Source organism: Ricinus communis, chromosome 7 (genome assembly GCF_019578655.1).
Source record: "Ricinus communis isolate WT05 ecotype wild-type chromosome 7, ASM1957865v1, whole genome shotgun sequence".
In the NCBI taxonomy this organism is placed as follows: domain Eukaryota; kingdom Viridiplantae; phylum Streptophyta; class Magnoliopsida; order Malpighiales; family Euphorbiaceae; genus Ricinus; species Ricinus communis.
In genome coordinates, this window is record NC_063262.1 from 9,117,077 (window position 1) to 9,138,979 (window position 21,903).

Genomic DNA, 21,903 nt, shown 5'->3' on the forward strand with positions numbered 1-21,903 from the left:
TAAATAACTATAATTCCTATAGAATGTTCCATAATACTACTACTCATCATAATTAAGCTCATACGGTCATCATCTTTTTCATCTTCTTCATTATATTCCTCAATTTCCTCATGGTCACTTTCAATTTCCTCTTTATCATCTTCTTCAAAATCAATCTCTTCCTCATCTCTAAATATTAGAGTATTAGCCCTCCTTTGAGAATATACTTATTGATTTGTACAAATCCTTATTCAATATTCTTTTGATTTCTCGAAATAATAAGGTTTAATATTATTGAGGTTCATCTTACCATTGATAGCCCACTTTTAGTTTTAAGTTAAAAACAAAAATTAAGAGTCCAACTTCATTTAGAACCTCATCTAAGTCATGCGCCTTAGTGCCTAAGCGTGTGCCTCAGTGAAGTTGCTCGCCTCTAAAGCTATGAGGTGCAAAGGCTTAAGCCTGAGGTGTGCCTTTAACAATTATTGTCGTAACAACAGAATATTCCACGTCCGACCAAAGCCTTCAATGCTACTAACATCTTCATTACCTTCCAACACATTGAAGTATATGTATCTTTCATTAGTAAACAATTTTGCACCAAAATTTAATTCTTATTGTTAGAAACCAATTAAGTTCCATTACCACACTCATAAGGATAGCCTTTCAGATTTGAAAATACGGAATCCTATAAAACTTCCCCCATAATCAGAAGAAATTTTACAATCATAGGAAACCTTGCAGCACCACTACATCTTATGCATCATGTTTTAATTCTAAAGTTAACATTCACCAAATTCTCAGCCTCAAGCTCAACTAAAGCTCCTCGAGAATGAAAACAATCAGCCCAATAAAATCATTGTCCCAATGGAACACTCTTTGATTACACTTAAACATAGCATCATTTTCAGATACCAGAAAAATTAGGTTCAAGTGACCAACACTCAATCAAATTCCGTATCCAACATCACTAATACATAGTAAAGCTCACTTCGGGTAAAAGAAGTACATAAAACTAAGAGCTCCAAGCTTTAATATTAGTTCAAAATTGATTCAGAGCACTATATGGCATAAGAATTTAAACAAACTACAAACTCTACGGATTCAATGTAAGACATGCTCCAATCAACTAAAGGTAACAAGGAAAACTATATGATAATCAGATATGAAATAAAAAGGCAGAAATTTTCAAGAGAGAGCAAAGAAATTGAAGCAACAATACAGTGCAGAATTATGGATGCTACAGCACAGTAATTACTGATATATGCAATGAGTACTACTAATGGCCAACTAGAACTTGTAAAGATTGAATGTTTGTCTCACCATTTTCCAAACACAAGCGATCTGCCTCTTCAGGGCCCTCGTACAAAAGAACCCTATCCAAAACCTCCACTTTCCAAGCCGAGAAGAGCTCTTTTGATCTCTTAATTTGAGCAGTTCTTTTTAGAGGATATCCATTGACCGTATGAAAATTGTGTTGCCGATACCCAATGGTTTCAACAGGAATGAAATTTGATGAGAAAGAAATAGAGGGAAGAACAACTGAAAGGCCAACTTCATTCACTAAATAGAGACACCCTTGGAAAGTACAGCCAATCGCTTCTCCAATAGAAGCTTCTTCCTTCCCTAGACAAGATAACGATTTGCCCCTAGAATCCAAGCCAATGTCGTCATGAACCCCCAATCCAACATTCATATTTAAGTGAATGACATGAAGATTCCTTTGATTCCTACTATCATCCTTTTTAGTGAGCCGAATGATTCCTAAAGGTGAAAAACACATGCAATCATCCTGACAAAATCTCTCAGACAGAAGAAAAACTTTACGTGTCGGTTGAAAATGTATCACAGAATCACATTGTATACTTTCTGATGCACTAAAAGATAAACTTGGCAAGTCAACCTGGACTCCCTTCTCATGAATGTTCCCATGTTGGATAGTCCAAAGTGCATTATTTCGATCACAATTCAAAAGGGAAGCAACATCTTTCCTCATGGATGGATTGTTAGAATATGCCCTTTGGTGGCCTATCTCAGAACCACCAGCCTCCCAACCAACCAACATACCAAGCCCTAAATGTTGAAAACGTGGAAGCAATTTCTCATATGCATATAAATTTCCTGGAAGAAAGTCACCAGCACAAATAACATAAATAACACCACATTCATCAACTACAGCTAACAAGGAAGTATGTGAAGCAACAAGCAACTTTCTAAACGTTCTTCTACCAAATAAACCACCAAGTTGAGAAGTTGACTTATCATGAATTCTATCAACAATTTTCATTTGCGGCTTAACAAATAGAGACACATTTTGCTGCTGCCCTAGACTTGGTTGAGGGTTTAATCCACAAGCCTGTAAAACATCCAAACGTGCTATACACTCACCAGAGTTTGCAGCATGAAAATAGATTAACCCAGAAACATTTAGGCAAACAAGAAGGTTATCAGAAAAGCAGAAGTCAGTCCACTCAGTCAAATGGTCTGCATTTACACTATGTGCAAGCTTCACTAAGGAAACCCATTGAATTCCTGAAATATCTAACCTAGCAACAAGAAGCAGAATTTTCGCCCTGCCTCTTTCAGTCTCATCTGCAGAATTGATAAAAAAGGAATCTCCCATTATTAACACAAATCCAATTAAGCAATGTGAATTGCTGGAAAACACTCTGGAACACTTGTACGCACTTGCACCACAGCTATCAGACAGACCACCGGCTACATTCATATCACTATCTAGTCGCAAATCAGTTTCATGCCGGCTTCCTTCTCCATCTGAGATAGAGTTTCCATGAGAAAGAAAGTCCAGAACTGGTAAATTCTTGTCAAGAATGCTAAATGAAACGACTTCTGCAAAGCAAGGAAATGCTGTCTTCTCTGGGAACCTAGTCCAGATGTTACCATCAGATTTTACTGTTTCAGCTTTAGCAAGAAAAGATCGCAACCACTTCTTTGAAGCAACAGTTCTCAACAGCTGATCAACCCCTTCATATGCATCTTGCACAATTTCCCCATTTTCATTGGCCTTTCTAACACCTGCAATAGTGCTAGTGCCTTCATAAAACAAGCCAGAAGAGTCCTGTGACTTCATATTTTGAGCTGATGCAGAAGAAGGGCCCCACTCCACCCACCTACCTTGCCCAAACTCATCGTCCAATATGGGTGTTGGCACTGCAGTTTTATCAGGTATAAGCTCACGAAAAGCATGCACTGTAACACCAAAATCATTTGACACAAATAGAAGCTCTCTGAATGTGACATCATCATGCGGATTATACATATCTCCACATACACCCCAAGCCAGTGAGTTAACATCACAAATAAAAGGATAACTATTAGATGTTGAAATTTGATCTTCAGCAGAAAAACCATTTTCACAATCTGTTGCTGATGCATCTGTAGGAGATATATTTTCTTTCGTGTCTGACCAACTAGGGTGTGTTGACAGTTGGGAAGAAGAGGCTGCTGAAGATTGACTTTGAAGATGATCATTGTGGACAGTTTCTAAAATGTTGTCGTCTGTGGCATCCCCTATCACGATGATTGGAAAAGAAGGCAAAGGGTGTCAAATGATTTCCAGAGAACTGAAAAATAGATGATGGTACAGAACTAATAAGGTCAATAGATTCATACTACAGCTATGTTTGGAACAAATCACAAACAAGGGTTAAATGAAATTGAATCCTTGCAAAATCATGTTCGTTTTTTGAATGATCTCATTTCTTTCAAAATGCATTTTTTAAAAAACAAAAATTGAAACAATTGAAATTCTAATAAATATGAGGTTTCCAAACACGAATTAACCAAACAGAACTTCAATGGAATTGAATTCTTGCACTTTTAGGCTTTGCAAACATGGTGTTAAAGTTGGTTGTAGGCATATGAGCATGCAAACATAGGCACGAGATCATAACATAGTAAAATATTTTATGGAAGAAGCCTATAGAAAATACTCACCAGTAACCAAAGGAAGAAGTAAGGCTTCACATTGATGAGACAGCAACAATAGAAGCTCCCTTGTTGGTGATATAAAAGCTTCACGAAATTCCGATAAGTTCAATTGGCATTGAGAAGGGCCCCATTTATACAGCTGTAAGATAGCAGGACTCTCACCACCACCATTAAAGTAATCCATTAAGATTCCAATATCCTATACAAGGCAAGCAAGAAAAAGAATGAGGCCTTTTAATATGTGAATTAAACAATGAGAATTGAGAAGAGAAAGAAATACAAAACCAGAAAAAATAATGAAATCTTAGAGGCTCAAAACTAAGCATTAAGGCATTGTTTGAAACAAATCAAGTGCAAGAATCAAATGAATCGAGCTCTAGCAAAAATCATGTCAATCTTGATATGTTTTCATTTCTTTAAAAATGCTTTGTTTCTTCTGAGTTAAAAGAATTGAATTCCAGCAACTATGAGCTTTCCAAAGATGAGAATTGATTAAATTGAACTCAATTCAATTCTAGCATTTCTATACTTGTCTAAACACTTGATTAAGCTCCTAATATATTCCAAGCAGAAAAAACCTACTCAAACAAAAAAGACCATTCCAGAAACATGAGATTTTCAGTTCAAACTGTTGAATTTCGCTATTAATTCGAAATGATGAATAACTAAGACTTAGATACATAAGCATAAATATAAATTAAAATGACCAAAGATAGCAAAGACTCAAATTGGGGAAAAAGATATAAAGAAGAAACAATACCTGGTCCTTTTACAATCAGAAAACATTCCTTAGAAGCAGTATCTCCATGTAGAAGAATGCAACAATCTAACACATAATTGCAAAACAAATTGCACAATCAGATATTAAATTTAAGTAAAAATTACAAACTCAAGAACAGCAGTAACTGAAACAAATTTAAAAATAATATATAAATAAATAAATAAATAAACTCACTATCTGTAACGTTGCATACACATCAATAGTGTTTATCGCGAACGTAGAGAGAGAGGCAGAGAGAGAGAGAAAGAGAAAGTGTGATTTTAGAGAGAGAGAGACAGAGAAAGTGTGATTTTAGAGAGAGAGAGAGAGAGAGAGAGCGAGATGGTCCGAGAGAGAGAGAGAGAGATGGTCTGTGTGTGTTTGTGTTTGATCTGGAAGGATGGAGGGTCATTTGATACAGAGAAGAACATACAGTTTTCTGTTTTAATTTTCTTAATTTAATTTTATTACGGCGTGTCGTTTTTGTTTCCTTTTGTTTTTAAGAACTGACAACGACATGTGGTTTTACTCAAATCATAAGGAAGCTACTTTGCAGCTGCTTCAATTGGGTCTCCGATCAGAACCAAACCGAATCCCAACAAGATCGGTTCGGTTAAATTACTCCCTATTAAGTTTTCATTTCAGTTTTGACTTTTAAAAATTAAAATAATTTCAATTGGCGACGGTTTTACCAAAAAAATTATTAACGATCAAACTTTTATGATTTTAGAATATACATATATTATAGAATATAATAAATTAGATGATATTTTATATATTAAATTTTAAAACATAACATATTTTATTATTTTAATAATTACGTATTTATTTTTTATATTTAAATTTTTAAAATACTTTTATTAATTTATTAATTAATAATTTATATTTTTAATTAAATATAATTTAATTTTAATTCTAAAAAATAATATTTTAATTCTATTTTCAATTTTATATTAACTAATAATTATTTTTCTAATTAAACTATAATTTTAGTTTAGAAAATAATTTCTTAAATTATATTTTTAGTATCTATATTAATTAATAAATAAATTTTCCAACTATACAATAATTTTCAATTCTAAAAGATAATAATATCAATGATATTTATAATACATATAATACTTAAAAAATCAACTAATAAGTATTATTTAAATAATTTTTATATTATTTTATTAATAAAATTTCAAAATTATAATTTTAAAAAGAAACTTAAAATATTTAATTTATTAGTTTTCAAATATTATAAATAGTTATAACATACTAAATTTCTTATTAAGTTTCATTTATAAATTTAGTTTTATATTATTATTTATAATCAATAGAATAGTAATTATGCAATATGCACATAAACAAATTAATTAGTTTTAGTGAAATAATTGAAAAAGCTCTACTGATATTGGAAAATCAGCTTGTGTGAGAAAATAATGGGTAATAGCTACCACGTTTTTAATTTTAGATTGCTCATCTCATAGTATTTAATAGGTCTCAACCAAGATTTATTTAATTAAATTGATATCTTATCATTAAATACCAAATTATTTTTTTAATACAAAAATAAGTAAAACACCCATGACTACAATACAACAAGCCGTTGATATGCCACACCATATAGGTCATAATTCAACACAAGTTGAGACACAAAAGATGATAAAGCATACGTCGATATCCAAGATTAAGAGAAGCAGCAAAAGTGGCAAGCCAATCTTCTCCAAAATTAGATTCCTTGAATGAGTGTTGGACTATAATTTGCCAACTCCATTACAAAAGAAGATGAATTTCATGAACCATAGAATCATTAGCATTAGGAAGAATTTTGTACTCTGAATAAGTTGAATCGCACAAAGATTATCTACCTCTACAATCACATTTCTCGTACCCCGAGTTCCCAAGCAATGGACAACCCTTTTGAAACCTACACTCACTTCCCCTTTTATTCAAAGCAGGAATGTTGTACATGAAACTACCAACCTAATGCCCAACTTCATTCCTTATCAAACCACCCGCTGAAGTCACATCAGTGCCTTTAACAAAGCCATCTAAGTTAACTTTATACCAACCTGGCGGGGAAGGCCACCAGGCAATATCCCTAAGTTCTTTTAACACCACATGAGTCACTCTATCAAATTGATCCTATTGACCGTATCCTGAGCATACGCTACTACATTAGAGATTAATCTTTTTAACGGAAGATGCTCGTCAGCAAACACTACTTTGTTAAACCGATGCTAGAGATTCCATAATGTCACTCCAAAAAAAGTAGCCCCAAGTCACATCCCTATCCATTTTCCTCAGATTGGCTAGGTTTGAGAACAACCAATCCCGAAGAGCTGAGCTAAAGAACACAACTCTCTCACTAACAGGCATAAATTGCAACCAAAATTGCTTAGCCACCCAACAATCTCTGAGAGGTTGCAAAAGGCATCTTGAGACATATGCCTGGAAACTCTACATAAGTTAGTAAGAAGTTTTTCCTTAAACACCTGGCACAAGAAGAACAGAATCTTTTTCGACCCCCTCCAATTCCAAATCATATTCCAGTCACTAGACTCTTCATCCTAATCTCCAGCTATGAGTTTCGCATAAGCAAACGAAGTGGTAAACTCACCCGAGCGGGAGTAAACCCAAGAAATACAATCATCTCCTAGTTCCATATTCGAAGGGCAAATGGCAGCAATTCTGAGGACATGATTGGCCTATTTCGACATAATTTAATTGATTTCCAAGTGCTAATTTTAATCATAGCCTCAATCCCATGAGCCAACCGCTCCATACAACTCACAAAGAGATAAGGAGATAAGGGATCTCCTTGACGGACCCCTTAACTTGGAATAAACTCCTTAGTAGTTTATCCATTATAAAGGACATTCATCCGCTCAAAACTAATATAGGACATAATGACTCAGGACAAATACTCAAGAATACTAATGTCAAGGAGATCCTGAATGAATTCCCATCTCAAATTATCATAGGCCTTCGCGAGGTTAATCTTGATAGCAGAAAACCCCACATGCCATGTTTTGCTTATCATATGTGAATGATTTCTTGAGCCAGAATGACATTCTCAGATTTGTGACATCCTGGCACAAAACTAGTTTGCAAGGGCCAATAATGCTAGGCATCACTTTTTGAAATCTATTAGCCATAACTTTGGTAACACCTTTATAAGCCACATTGCAAAGAGAGATATGCCTAAACTAAGTGATATTTTCTGGTGTTTCTACTTTCGAAATAAGAGTGATAAGGTTCATAGTTTCTGGTGTTTCTACTTTTCTGATGTTCATATCATCAGGGAACAAGCCACCATTAAATACCGTAAAGGCAAAATCACAAAAGGGGCTACCAACCACGTTCTACTGGCTTTAGAAAAAAAGCTGCATGGAGCCTGTCTTTACTAGGGGCTTTGAGAGGATTCATTTTAAAAAGCGCACATATAATCTTTTTAACTGTAACCGGTTATTAAAGCATTTCCATCAGCTCACTTGAGATGCGAGGGAAACATCCCACAAGAGGATAGCTTGGGATATCTATATTCATGATAGAATACAAGCTGGAGAAATATCTAACAGCATCCTCCTTGAGAGTATCATGTCATCTGACCATTGCCCATTATCAATCTTTCAAGACTTTTGTAAATTTCTTTTTAAATCTCTGAAAGCCCACTCTTTTCCTTCGACGATCCCTTGATGAAAATATTACTTATACTGGTATTGGCTCATCTCCCTCATCGATATCTGATAGCGGTGACTTGCCTTCTTATAAAAGAAGGTGGTATTCTAGTCACCCAAACGAATCCAGTCCTTTCGAGCCCTTTGGAACCAGAGCATTTCTTTCTAACATAAAATAACCTCTAACTCCTTGTTGAGACTCTCCTCAAGAGCACTCAGATGATTAGAGGTATGATTATCCAAAACCTGTTGGATACCAACAATCCTCATAATAATCATTTTCTTAATTTGGAAAATATCTCCAAACGCTTCATCATTCCACTCTTGCACCTAACCTCGAAACATCAAACAAGTATGCTGAAAAGACTCTTCACCCCTCAAAACATCAAAGATTAGCTTTTTAAATGTTCCATGCATGGCCCATGTAGCTATATAATGAAACGATTATTACCACCACCACTCGAACTTAGAGCACCAGTACGAATAAGCAAAGGGTAATTGTCAGAAAACAACATAGGCAAATGAACAACATAAGTAGTATGGGTTGAGTCGAACCAAAGCTGATTACAAAGGGCTTTGTCTAATCTTTTTCAATTATTACCTCTCTTCTATGCAAATTTAGGGCCTTGAAACCCTAGGCATGCAATGAATTATTATTAACCCAACTTGAAAGCACCGACACATTCCCAACCTATTACCAGAGCCACCACTCTTTTTCGAAGCATGAAGAAGGGTATTAAAATCTCCACATAATGAAATATGGACCTTATAGACAATATCATCAAGATCTTTTCACAAATTATGTCTAATACTTAGAACATGACTAGCATAAATTGCTGCTAACAGGGCTTCATTATCCTCGAAGCAACAAAACCTCCCTATGGCTCTCCAAAACAAAAACATTAATACCATCTCTCCAGAGAGCCCATATACCCCCTGGTTCATTAGTCTCATAAAAGTACTTGGCGTGTTAGTTAAGCCAAAAGGCATGACCAACCACTCATACAAACCAAATTTAGTTTTGAATATTGTTTTCCACTCATCACCTATATTCATTCTAATTTGGTGATAGCCACTTCTCAAATCAATTTTAGTAAAGATAACACTTCCATGCAATTCATCTAACATATCATCTAACCTAGGAATAGGATGACGATATTTAATGGTAATCTTGTTAATTGCACGACAATCAACACACATACTCCAAGACCCATCTTTCTTAGGGACTAACAAAACAGGAATAGCACATGGGCTAAGACTTTCCTTAACATAACCTTTACTTAGTAGTTCCTCAACTTGGCGTTGCAGCTCTTTGGTCTCCTCGGGATTGACTCTATAGGCTGGTCTATTTGGAATGGATGACCCTAGCACAAAGTCAATTTGGTGTTCTATCCCCCTTAGTGGTGGCAACCCACTAGGTAGCTCCTCGGGAAACACATCGTCATACTCCTGCAAAACACTTACAAACACACTAGGAAGAGAAGAGTGAAGATTATTAGTGTTAAATAAAGTTTCCTTGTACATAAGTACAAGTACTTGCCTATTTTCACTCAAAGCCTTTCTCATGTCTCCATCTCTAACTAAGAAACTCACTTTTTTCCCACTTGCCTCCCCTTTTTCTTGCGCCTTACTCGTTCTTTTGCTCACATTCTTGTGCAAATCCTCACTAAACTCTCCTTTTACCACTCTTTGCTCTTGCCCCTCATCATTTTCCACACAACTCTCCTTTTGCTTGTGCACCTTTTCTTTTTCATGTGCACTCTCACACTTTTATTTTTCTTTCTCATATGCTTCCATTCGATCCTTTACAACTCTTTGTAATTCACAAACTTCTTTAGGACTCAATGGTGCCAAAACATACATTTTTTCATCCATTACAAGAGAATATGCATTGGTTCGACCATTATGAATTATAGATCTATCATATAACCATGGTCTACCTAGCAACATATGACATGCTTGCATGGGAACAACATCACATAATACCTCATCATGATACTTCTTTACACTAAATGCAATCCATACTTGCTTAGTAACTCTAATCCCACTTTGATCATTAAGCCATTGCAAGGTGTATGGCTTAGGGTGCTTAATAGTTGGAAGTCTAAGTTTATCAACCATCATAGCACTCGCTACATTAGTACAACTACCCTCATCAATTATTAAACTACAATTAGCATTATGGTTTTGTACTTTACATGTAGTATGGAATATGTTTTTCCTTTGAGCATCATCATCAATAGGTTATAAATTAGGAGCTCTAAAGGTTACAAGTACATTACTAACCTCATCCAATTACACATCATCACAATCCTCCAACTCAGGCATGTCTAGGTAATCCTCCTCACTAGGTTCAGATTCTTCATCACTCTCAAAGACCACTTCACCACTTCGAATTGCCATGGTTCACTTGTTTGGACATTGGGAAAATATATGCCCATACCCTAAACACTTGAAGCATTGCACTTTCTTTAATTTGAGGCACTTTGTGTCGTTGGCTTAGTGTTAACATCAAATTTAGGGGCTGCCTTGATGTCCTTTGATGCCTCACGACCCTTGTTAGGGGGCTGTTTGCTCCCTTTCCATGTGTTACTCCATTTTGAGCTAGGGGCAGCACTTCTGCTCTTGGTTTTTAATTGCTTTTCCACCTTTACGGCCATGTGCAACATGTCCTCCATCTCTATATAATGTTGCAATTCAATTATGTCAGCAATATCACGATTCAAACCATGCAGAAATCTTGCCATTGTGGCTTCCCTATCCTCATCTATATTGGCTCTAATCATAGTTATCTCCATAGATTGCCAATACTCCTCAACACTCTTACTACCTTGTACTAAATTTGTAACTTGTTGTACAAATCCCTTTGGTTGTGTGATGGCACAAACCTTTTACGCATAATGCGTTTAACCTCATCCCATGAACCAACTTCGGGTTCCCCACAATGCCTATGACCACTCACCAATTGATCACACCAAATGGCAGCATAATCACAAAATTCAACAACAGCAAGTTTAACCTTTTTAGACTCACTATAGTTATGACATTCAAAAACCCTTTTAACCTTCTTTTCCCACTCCAAATAAACTTCAGGGTCACTCTTACCATGAAAAGACGGTATTTTCATCTTAATGCTACCCAAATTAGTGTCAATTTTAGGTTGGAGGTTATCTTTAGACCCTTTAGACTCACTTTCTTGATCATTATCAGAACCATCCCCTTTAGACGTTTTAGGCATATTATTAAATAACCTAGTTAATTTGTCATCTTATTTTTGAAATTGTTTTTGCATATGTTCTACTACATCTCTCAATGTATAAGCTAAATTTTCCAAAGTCAATGGTTTGTTCAGATGACATGGTTAAACCAAAAGACTAGAAAAGAAAAAATAAAAAAAGACGTGATCAAGTGTTATACTCTGGAGGCTTCTTATAATCAAAGGCAAAACAAGAAAAGATCATTCCCTCACGTGTTTCACTCACAAAGAATTGAATTCCTTATAGAAATTAAATCAAATTGTTCTAGTAATCACAAGAACAAATTTTTCACAACCTCTTAACGTTTATTAATTCTGAAGTTCAATAGAACATTCGTGAATCAATAAAATGAATTATAAGCGTGTGAACAAAATAAACTTACAACTAATCGAACAAGACTCAATTAACCTAAAAAAAAAGCTTTTTAAGAGAAAACAAACAAAATTACCCAAATCAAAATTTTAAGAATGAAGAACAGCTCCAATCAATTAAAAAGAATTGCGGAATGAATCAATCAAGAATTAATTCTTCAAGAACTACCCAACACAAAATGGTTAGGGTTAGTTTTCTGTTCCTTTCTTTTTTTTTTGAAATCTGCCTTGGTATGCGGACAGCAATGAAAATAGTATACCTTTTTTTTATAATGATGCAAACAGAAATTGAGATGAAATAGAAGACAGACTCTTAACTGAAAAGAAAGTAAACCAACTTACAAGTTTGGCTCTGATACCAAATGATACGAACTCGAACCGGATACGTTCAAACACCAAGATAAGTAATGGTGAGAAAATCAAACTGATAAATGCTCTCCCTATTTAAGAGGAAGCACCCTTACCAATAAGTTCAAATTTGTCGCCCCAAAATCTAACTTGAAAGTTTACAATTGATTATGGAACTAACAAACTTAGCAATAGAACTACTAAGCCCTTTAGTTATAAATAGATGAAGAATGTTCAAACAACCCAAGAAACTAATAAAAAGTTAATTGATTGATCAAACATGTAGATGTGAAACTAAATCAAACAAGTTAATTTAATCTCAAGAAATTCAATAAGGAGCACCTTAAGGAATAAGAGTTAACAACTCAAATAAAACTTCATTCAAAAATATATATTGATCTTCTTATTTTTAGCCGAAATATATAGCTCTATTTATGGAGTTTTGAAATGATTCTAAACCCTAAAAGGACTAAGAGATAAGGAATAAAAATCAAACCCTAAAAGACTCCTAATATGTGGCTAATCTTATCCCTATAAGAAAGGATAAGATAAAGAGTAATCTAACCCTAATTAAAATCCTAAATTCATAGGAGGAAGTTCCCTTTATCCAATACTTCTAAAAATAGAGAAAATTAACTAAAAACGGGTCCATTACGAATGTTTTCTTGAAAAATTCGAAGCTCTTTTTATAGGCAGCTTATATACTGTAAGGCGTGGTCACGCCTTATGGAAGTTGAGCTTCTGCCCCCTTTGCTCATTAATAGCAATTAATGTCACTATCTTCAAGGCATTGTTATCATCATCAAAACCATCAAAAAGCACCATCATTAGCCATCTTCAAAACATGCTCCAAGTACAAATTTAAGGCTTGCTTAAACTTCTTACTCCTTGCTCGTGTCATTGGTCCTCCATAGGCTAGTGGATCCATGCTAGTTGACTTAGATGCATCCTTGGTTATACCACATATCATTATCAAACTGAGGAGATCAAGATTGCACAATTAGATAATGACCCAAATAAGCCAAGGTCCCCATGTTAAGACATATTCGACATTAAAATCCCTAAAGAACCTCATGAGAAAGAAGTCATTCTCTAGGTCTATCGCTTGGGATTCACTACATTTTCTCCATTAACCATGAAGTCTATTACACAGGGTTTTATAACTGATGGTTCGTACTGACTTCTACGATGGTTTTTCCAACTGTTCTTTTGCATTTTACGAGAAGACACACGAAGGAACACCATCTTTGTTAATAACTATAAAATCCTCATCATCTATTTTGATATCATCATTGTCCCCTATAAGGTCTTCCTCAATATCAGTATGATTCTCCAGTAGCTTATCTCGGAATGAAAGTACCTCTATATGGTCATCGAAAAGGTTAATAACCCTAGGTCTTTTCATTGAATGATCTAATTCCCAAAGGGAAGGGCATGGTCCTTAACTAAGGGCGGCGAATGGTTGTCAATTGGAAAACCCTTACTACCAATTTCCATTTAAAGAGATTTTTTAAAATGTTAGTAAATAACAAATTTTAATATTATAACATATATACCCAGGACCATGTAATTGAGATGGTAAGAGTCTTCTCTAGCTTAACTAAGGTCTCAAGTTCGAACTTTGGGTATGCAGCTGCGTTAAAACTCTTGAGGGAGTACTTTGCCACCGTAAGGGTCCTACTTGGTACGCTCTAGATTAAATCTAGATATATATAAACCAAAAAAATATTATAGTTGTCAGCACCCTTTTTCGGGATACAAATATCAAGGGAAAAACGGAAAACCCTGTGATGAGAGTTACTACTTTTTCGGGTCTCGGGAGGTGAAGAACAGGTGAATCCGAGGCTAAACTCAAGGTTAATTTGGTTGGAATTAGTCTTTTTGGAATTAATTTAGATCTAATTTTTAGAAAAAATTAAGTTTGAGAGTCAAAATGGTAGTTTTTACAAAATCAAGGACTAAATCATAAAAAACCATGACTTTTTCTCTAGAGTCAATCAACTCTATATATTGTCAATCGGCTGTTGACTCTTCGACATCGTTTTTCGAATGATTTTACATCCAAATGCAGTTTTTAAAAGGTTTCCATAGGAATAACCACTGTTTTATAGATAATTACTTTAATTTTAATTAAATAACTGGATGTTTATCGATAAATTCCTTAGTTTTATCTCTTTCTCTTAGTTTTCCTCTGAAATCCCATCTTTATAAATAATAATAGGTGTTTAAGATTCTGGGGAAGGAGGCAAGAATTAATTTTTTATCGAGAGCAATTTTAAGAACAAAGAAACACTTAGAAAGAAAGAAAAGAGAGAAAATCAAAAGAGAACAAAAGAAATTGCACTGTCGATCATAATCAGAATTCAAAGACTCAAGCCACTAAAGAAAAAAAGGTTTTAGGAAATTGGCCACCTAAGAAAGAAGACTTTTGGAAACTTTTTTTCAAACGACAAAAGATTTTCCCAAGTTAGATCCAGCTCTGGATTCCTACCTAGTTTTTGATTCAACTGCCTCCTCATTGCCCGAGACACGCAGATCCAACATACATGGTAACAACCTAAGGGTTTCTACTACCATATATCTGCATCAATCATAAAAACTAGTTCTTTTGTTCTTTTTTATCTTTTATTTACTTTTATATTATTATTTCTTAGAAATATGATTAGGGTTTTTATCTTTGATCAGTATGATTATATTAGGATTTTAGAATATGCATGTTAATAGAGTTTTGAATCTAATAATAAGAACTAGGGTTTTTTATTAGATCTAATATTTTGCCAATTAGGATTTTAAATTTACTTAAAAATATGATTATAGGATTAATATTTAGTTTCTGTTATTATAGTTTAATAATTAAGACTAAATTAAAATATGTTTCTTTGTTCTAATAACTTACTGCTAGTTTATAAGATTTTAGAGTTTCTAGCAATCTAGGGTTTTCTTAGTCTCTATACTTTATTTTATTAATTTTTTAGCTATTTTGTCTCATTGTAATGTTGTTCAAACATCTATGCATGTGAAAATCATCTTTGGAGTATGGGTTTGGACTGTTAAATGATGAAGAGTCGAAGGAAAACTATTTGAAGTGTCCTTGGACTCCAAAGTCGGTTGACCTTATACTCAGTTGATCGGCTCTACATGCACAGTTGATCAGCTAACCATGTTGGCCCCATATTTTTACTTTTTTTGGCAATTTTTGATGTATTCTTAGTCTCTGTTCAATTTTATATCTTTATGGTTCTGTAATCATAGTTGTAGGCGGATTTATTACATATTAATCCAATACTTGATTATATGACTGATTAATTAAAAATGGCTCGCCTAGACTTAGGACTAAAAACTGATCCAACACGAATCTGATAGTCTAATAGGTTATTAGTAAGCTTTGACATGTTTAGTTAGGTTTTGAACTTAGTTAGGGCTGAAATCATAATGAATAGGCATTTTCGTAATAAGTAGTATAATAGGCTTAAAGGCTGGAATCCAAATATCATTACATGTAATTGGGCTAGAATAGGTGGGCCTCGTGCATAATTAGTTAGTAAATCATATTAATAACTTTAAATGAGGGTTGTGCTTGAATAAAATGGGCTAGACTTAGATATATTTTATGATGTTTTGGCATGCATGTGTATAAAATGCTTGCATTTATAGGGAATATTTTATGAAGCAATAAATTTTGAAACTATATACACAAAGAAGGAAGTTGGCTTCCGGATCCATCTCTAGACTCTGCGGCTTAAGCTTCCTTATGGATTCTGAGTAAAGCCACTCATTAGTAAAAGTGTGCCGGTCCGGTGGCGACTCCCATCTCTACGCTAGTCTCAATGACTAGTTAATGTATTCCCAATTAGGCTGAAAAGCTTTATATTACCATAATCGCTAAAGACACTTGTGTGCACCCCTAAAACCTCCGCCCACAATGACATATATAAAAGTATGGAGGGACGTAATAATTTACTGAAAGAGTTTTATAATTAGTGTTATTAAAATTAGTTGACTTGTCCCTTTGCCCCTTTTATTAATTTAATATAATTAATAAGAAAAATAATGCATGGTAGTAGTATAAGGATAAAATTTATTTAAAAACAGTATACTAAAATATTATAATTCTATTAAATAAATGTAATATATATAAAAATATAAACTAAAATGGACAAATATACTAAACAAGGTTGGTCAATTTGGTCTTTTACTAATTTAATATAATTAATAGTAAAAATAATAAATAGTAATAGTATATAAATAAAAATTATATAGAAATAAGATACTAGCATGTTAGCCCCAAGAAGCTAATAATATGAATTTTGATGATAAAAAAATCTTGCATATTTTTATACTGTGTATATGGACATTTGATAATACAGGAACAAAATGGTTTTGATCATATCACTGACCAAGTAGAAGAATTCCATTAGACATCTACCTTAATCAAAGACAACAGCAAGACGCTCAAAATAGAAGTCTATGTGTGAGCAATCTCAATTTAGGAAAGTGTATGTATTAGATATCTTGTTAAATGGATCAAGTTACTTTTTTAGAATGAAAGTTTTTGTACACCGTAAAATTCTAAATCTTTTTCTAATTTTAAATCATGAAAGAATATATTTTTATTTTTCTCAAAATGATTCAAAAAGTAAAAATCCTTATTCCTTTGATATAACATTTTTTAGATATTATTTTAGATCAGACATCCATTTGATATCTTTAAGGTATCTATCTATTATCGAGTCTGACACATTATTTTTCACATTTACATATTTCTCACATGTATCCAAACAGCTAGTTTAGATTGGATGAAGTAAAAGTAATTTCATACTGCCAACTTTAGTTGTCTGTCACTATGACAGACTTTTTCTGACAGCTTGTCGTTGACTGTTGATAGAAAACTATAAAATATGCTAGGTGTCTAAATCAGTAGCTGTAAATTTTTTTTAAAACAAATTGTGAAAAGGTTTCTTTATGCATATATCTAAAGTCTTCATAAAATGTCTCTAATAACTAGTTTTTTCATTGCTCTATAATAAAGGCTTCACCTACCAAATCAATAAGGAATGATATTATTTACTTCTCAAAAACTCTCAAGAACCAAAAAGCATTATTACTCATCATCTACATCTCCTTTTCTTGAGTATTTGCATTTATGATCTTCTAAAATCAGTTTTTCTTGCATTAAATTTACATTTAATCCATATAGAAATTCTATTTATTTATATTTATTGCTTTTAGAAGAGAAAATCTATTGTAAAGTTTTCAAGCACCTTGTGTTGAAGCTTGTGATTTATAGGGTGACACGACCCCCCTTCTAAGAGTTTGTGAAAGGTCCATTTTTGCCTAAGAAAGTAAGTGAGAGGTTGACAAAAGCCTAACAACTTATATGGGTTAGTCAGAGAAGAGATATCCTAGACTGTATAAGGTATCTTAGCATTAGAACCTTGTAAGACTTGATCTTTAGCCGTTAATAGAGTCAAATAGTGGAGAAAATCTTAAATTGCAATCCTTAAGGATTTGATGTAGGTCTTAGCATTGAATCAGGATAAATCTTTTTGTTGATCTCTATTAACTTGCAATTCATAAGATATCTGATTCTAAAATAATGTTCAATTAGTTGTCTATTATATCTTAAACACGAAGATCATTTACTTAGACATCTAATTATTTTCTAAAAGAAACATCAGACATCATTCATGATGTGAATCCAAGTTCAAAGCTTAAAGAGATCCAAGATCCATTAATAGTACAAGAAGGCCCAACCACAAGGTCCAAATCCAAGAAGCTTCAACAAGCCATATTGGGTTTAATTAGGGACATTTTGAAAGCCCAAGAAATTCAACCCAATAAGGCATCCATGGAGGCCCAAGGAATAATATTTAACTTGTCTTTTTGTTAATAACAATTAGGGTTACATGTAGCCACCATACAAGTTAATGTGGTAATTAATACCAAGTAATGGCTATCAATGTGGGTAGTGGTTATTAAGAGCCACCATATACAAGTTAATGGGGTAATTAATACCAAGTAATGGCTATTAGTGTGGATAATGGTTACTAAGGCCATTTAAGAGTAAAAGTAATCCTATGTGTGTGAGTCTATTTTAGTAGTGTGTGCATGGACTTGTACTCTATATAAACAAGTCCTTTTCTTTCTTTTGGAGCATGATTGAATTTGATATATGAAATTTTGTTTGAGTTTTATTGTGAGGAATTTTATCTTTAATTTCTTGCTTGAACTTTGTGACTTATCAAGCTTTATTCTAGCTTGTGGTGTCAAAATCTAAATCTTTGTTTTCTTGTTATTTATCAAACTTTCTCGTTTTTGGCATAAGAGGAAATTCAAAGTCTATCTTAGTACCTTTATCCTTGTTGGTAAAGGGGTTAAGTAGCATCCATCTTCTTACTTCAATCTTTGAACGATCCAAATTTGTGGATTAAATTGGTAATTTCTAGTTTTCTTCTAATTCAACTTATCATAGTATTTTTGTTATTGGGGATTTAATTGATGAAACCTACAATTCCCATCATAAGTGGTATCAGAGCATTGGCTCAAGATTGAGGTTTGCGTATCCAATACTATCTTTTAATTTTAATATCTTGTGTTCATCTTAGATTTTGCACCTTTTGCCATCTATTGTTCTTGTTATTATTATTATTTTTATCTTTATTCTTCTTATCTCAAGATTTTGTTTGCATATATCATAGTATTTTTGTTATTGGGGATTTAATTGATGAAACCTACAATTTCCATCATAAGTGGTATCAGAGCATTGGCTCAAGATTGAGGTTTGCGTATCCAATACTATCTTTTAATTTTAATATCTTGTGTTCATCTTAGATTTTGCACCTTTTGCCATCTATTGTTCTTGTTATTATTATTATTTTTATCTTTATTCTTCTTATCTCAAGATTTTGTTTGCATATATCAAAAAAAAATCGTCCTAAAAGAAAAAAATTGTTATCTTTGATATTCTTGTGTTAGATCTCAGATTACATTAAAAAAAATTGACTCTTCATATTCCATTGAGATTTATCTTTATAATTCTATATCTTTGTGTTCTTTGATGATCTATCTTTGTTTTTCATTTCTATTAGCCTATTTGCTACAAATTGTTCATTTCTTTAAGCCTACCTTATTATTTTCTTGTTAGCCTACCTTATTTTTTTTTTATCATTGATTACTACATTCTTGAAATTTTATTTGATTGAGAAACTTAGTTCATCTAAGAAATCAAAAGCCAAATTTGAGAGGTAAAAGGCAAGAGTGTGAGATCATTAGAAAAAAAAAAGCCAAAATTGAGTGTAAACACGAGTGGTATACATCAATTTTGAGTGAAACACGTGAGAGAGTGTTGTGAGATTGTTTCTTTCTATTTTTTTTTAAATTTTAGGTTTTACAATCATGTCAAAAGACACAAGTTCTTCTTATACAAATGATCATGTGATTCAAGCTATGCAACAACAATTCGAAAGAATGTTTAATATGATGGCGGGAATCAATGAAAAATTAGAGAAGTATGATGGCATCCTTAACCAATTACATGGAGAGCCTAGACAAAGAAGATGTCCACCAATTGACCAAGAGGACTATGAAGGAGAGGATGATTTGGATGATGATCAAGTCACCTTGTTGGGACAACGAATCAATCCTAGGAGACAAGCTAGGAGAAGACATCCAAATGATGATGTTGATCGCAACCTTGGAAGCATCAAAATGAAGATTCCTTCATTCCAAGGAAGAAATGATCCAGATGTGTACCTTGAATGGGAGAAGAAAGTGGAACTCATCTTCGAATGTCATAATTATTCGGAGGAGAAAAAGGTAAAACTTGCTGCTGTTGAGTTTAGTGATTATGCAATTGTTTGGTGGGATCAATTTTGCAAGGAAAGACGTAGATATGGAGAAAGACCCGTGGAGTCTTGGAGAGAAATGAAGCAAATCATGAGAAAGAGGTTTGTTCCAAGCCACTACTACAGAGAGCTTCATCAAAGATTACAAACTCTAATTCAAGGATCCATGAGTGTGGAGGAGTATCACAAAGAAATGGAGAAGGCTATGATTCGAGCAAATGCGATAGAAGATCGTGAAGCTACCATGGCAAGGTTCTTAAGAGGGCTAAACAAAGACATTGCTGATGTTGTTGATTTGCAACATTATGTGGAGATTGAAGATATGGTGAATTTGACCATGAAAGTGGAAAGGCAATTGAAAAGAAAGAGGTATGATTCTAAACCAAATATGGGTTCTTCTTCTTCTTGGAAAAATTCTTGGGGGAAAAAGGATGATAAACCTTTTACTAAGTCAAAAGTGGAAGAAACTAAACCTAAAATTGACTTGGGAAATAAGGGAAAGGGTGAGAATCAACTAACCCAAACTAGGGGAATCAAATGTTTTAAGTGTTTGGGTCATGGGCACATTGCTAGGGAATGTCCAAATAAGAAAGTTATGATTCTAAGGGATGGTGATATTGAGTCGGAGAGTGTGGGGGGGGGGTAGTGATGATGATATGCCTTCTGTAGAAGATTGTAGTGATGTTGAATGTGCTAAGGGAGATAATCTTGTTGTTCAAAGAACATTGAGTTTGCAAAATAAACATGATGTCCATAGGGAGCAAAGGGAAAATCTGTTTCATACTCATTGTTTGATTTCTAACAAGTTGTGCAACATGATTGTGGATAGTGGAAGTTGCACCAATGTAGCAAGCACTTTGCTAGTGGAGAAATTGAAGTTGCCTACTACCAAGCACCCAAGACCATACAAGTTGCAATGGCTTAATGAAAGTGGAGTTGTAAAGGTAAATAAGCAAGTTTTAGTTTCTTTTCAAATTGGTAGATATAAGGATGAAGTGTTGTGTGATGTGTTGCCAATGTTGGCCGGACATATGTTGTTGGGGAGACCTTGGCAATATGATAGAAGGGCTAGTCATGATGGATTCAAAAATATGTATACTTTGACTATGGATGGAAAAAGTTTTTAACCTTGGACCATTAACTCCAAAACAGATTTTTGAAGACCAAATGTGCATCAAGCAACAATATGAAGAAATGGGTTCTTCATCAGAAAATTCTTTGGGAAGGGAAACCTTTGAGAGTAAAGAAAAAGGTGAGATGAGTGAACCTAAAAATTCCAATTCTCTTGACCAAAATGGGAAACACATGGTAAGAGAAAACAAAGAAGGTTCAAATGAAAGAAAAATGAGTGTTTATGCAAAAATGAGCAATGTGAAGGAAGTTATGCTTTTGAGACAACACATGCTTATACTTATGTACAAGGAGATTTTGCATATTTCTAACGATATTGTTTGCCTAGTGTTGTTGTTGATCTTTTGCAGGTTTATGAAGATTTATTTCCGAAAGAAATTCCAAATGGTTTGCCACCTAAAAAAGGCATTGAGCACCAAATTGATTTCATACCTGGAGCAAGCATTCCAAATAGACCAGCATATAGATGTAATCCGGAGGAGACCAAGGAAATCGAAAAGCAAGTGAGTGAGCTTATGGAGAAGGGTTATGTTCGTGAAAGCATGAGTCCATGTGTCGTACTCGTCTTGTTAGTGCCTAAGAAAGATGGAACTTGGA

The 21,903-nt window shown here is 33.9% G+C and overlaps 1 protein-coding gene across 2 annotated transcripts in view; it reads right to left on the reverse strand.

Annotated features, from left to right (window-relative positions):
• LOC8264038 overlaps window positions 1-5,115 on the reverse strand; it is a 28,710-nt gene extending 23,595 nt beyond the window's left edge. The window contains exons 1-4 of one of the 2 annotated variants that reach the window (XM_015726028.3): window positions 4,886-5,115; window positions 4,691-4,756; window positions 3,937-4,129; window positions 1,303-3,498 (exon numbers count right to left, since the gene is read on the reverse strand). In XM_015726028.3, the coding sequence (XP_015581514.2) occupies window positions 1,303-3,498; window positions 3,937-4,114 (2,374 nt within the window). In that variant the 5' untranslated portion in view covers window positions 4,115-4,129; window positions 4,691-4,756; window positions 4,886-5,115. Of the gene's footprint in view, window positions 1-1,302; window positions 3,511-3,936; window positions 4,130-4,690; window positions 4,757-4,885 lie in introns of both variants that reach the window. The other variant, XM_015726027.3, reaches the window with a different exon arrangement.
• Window positions 5,116-21,903: the final 16,788 nt, after the last annotated feature.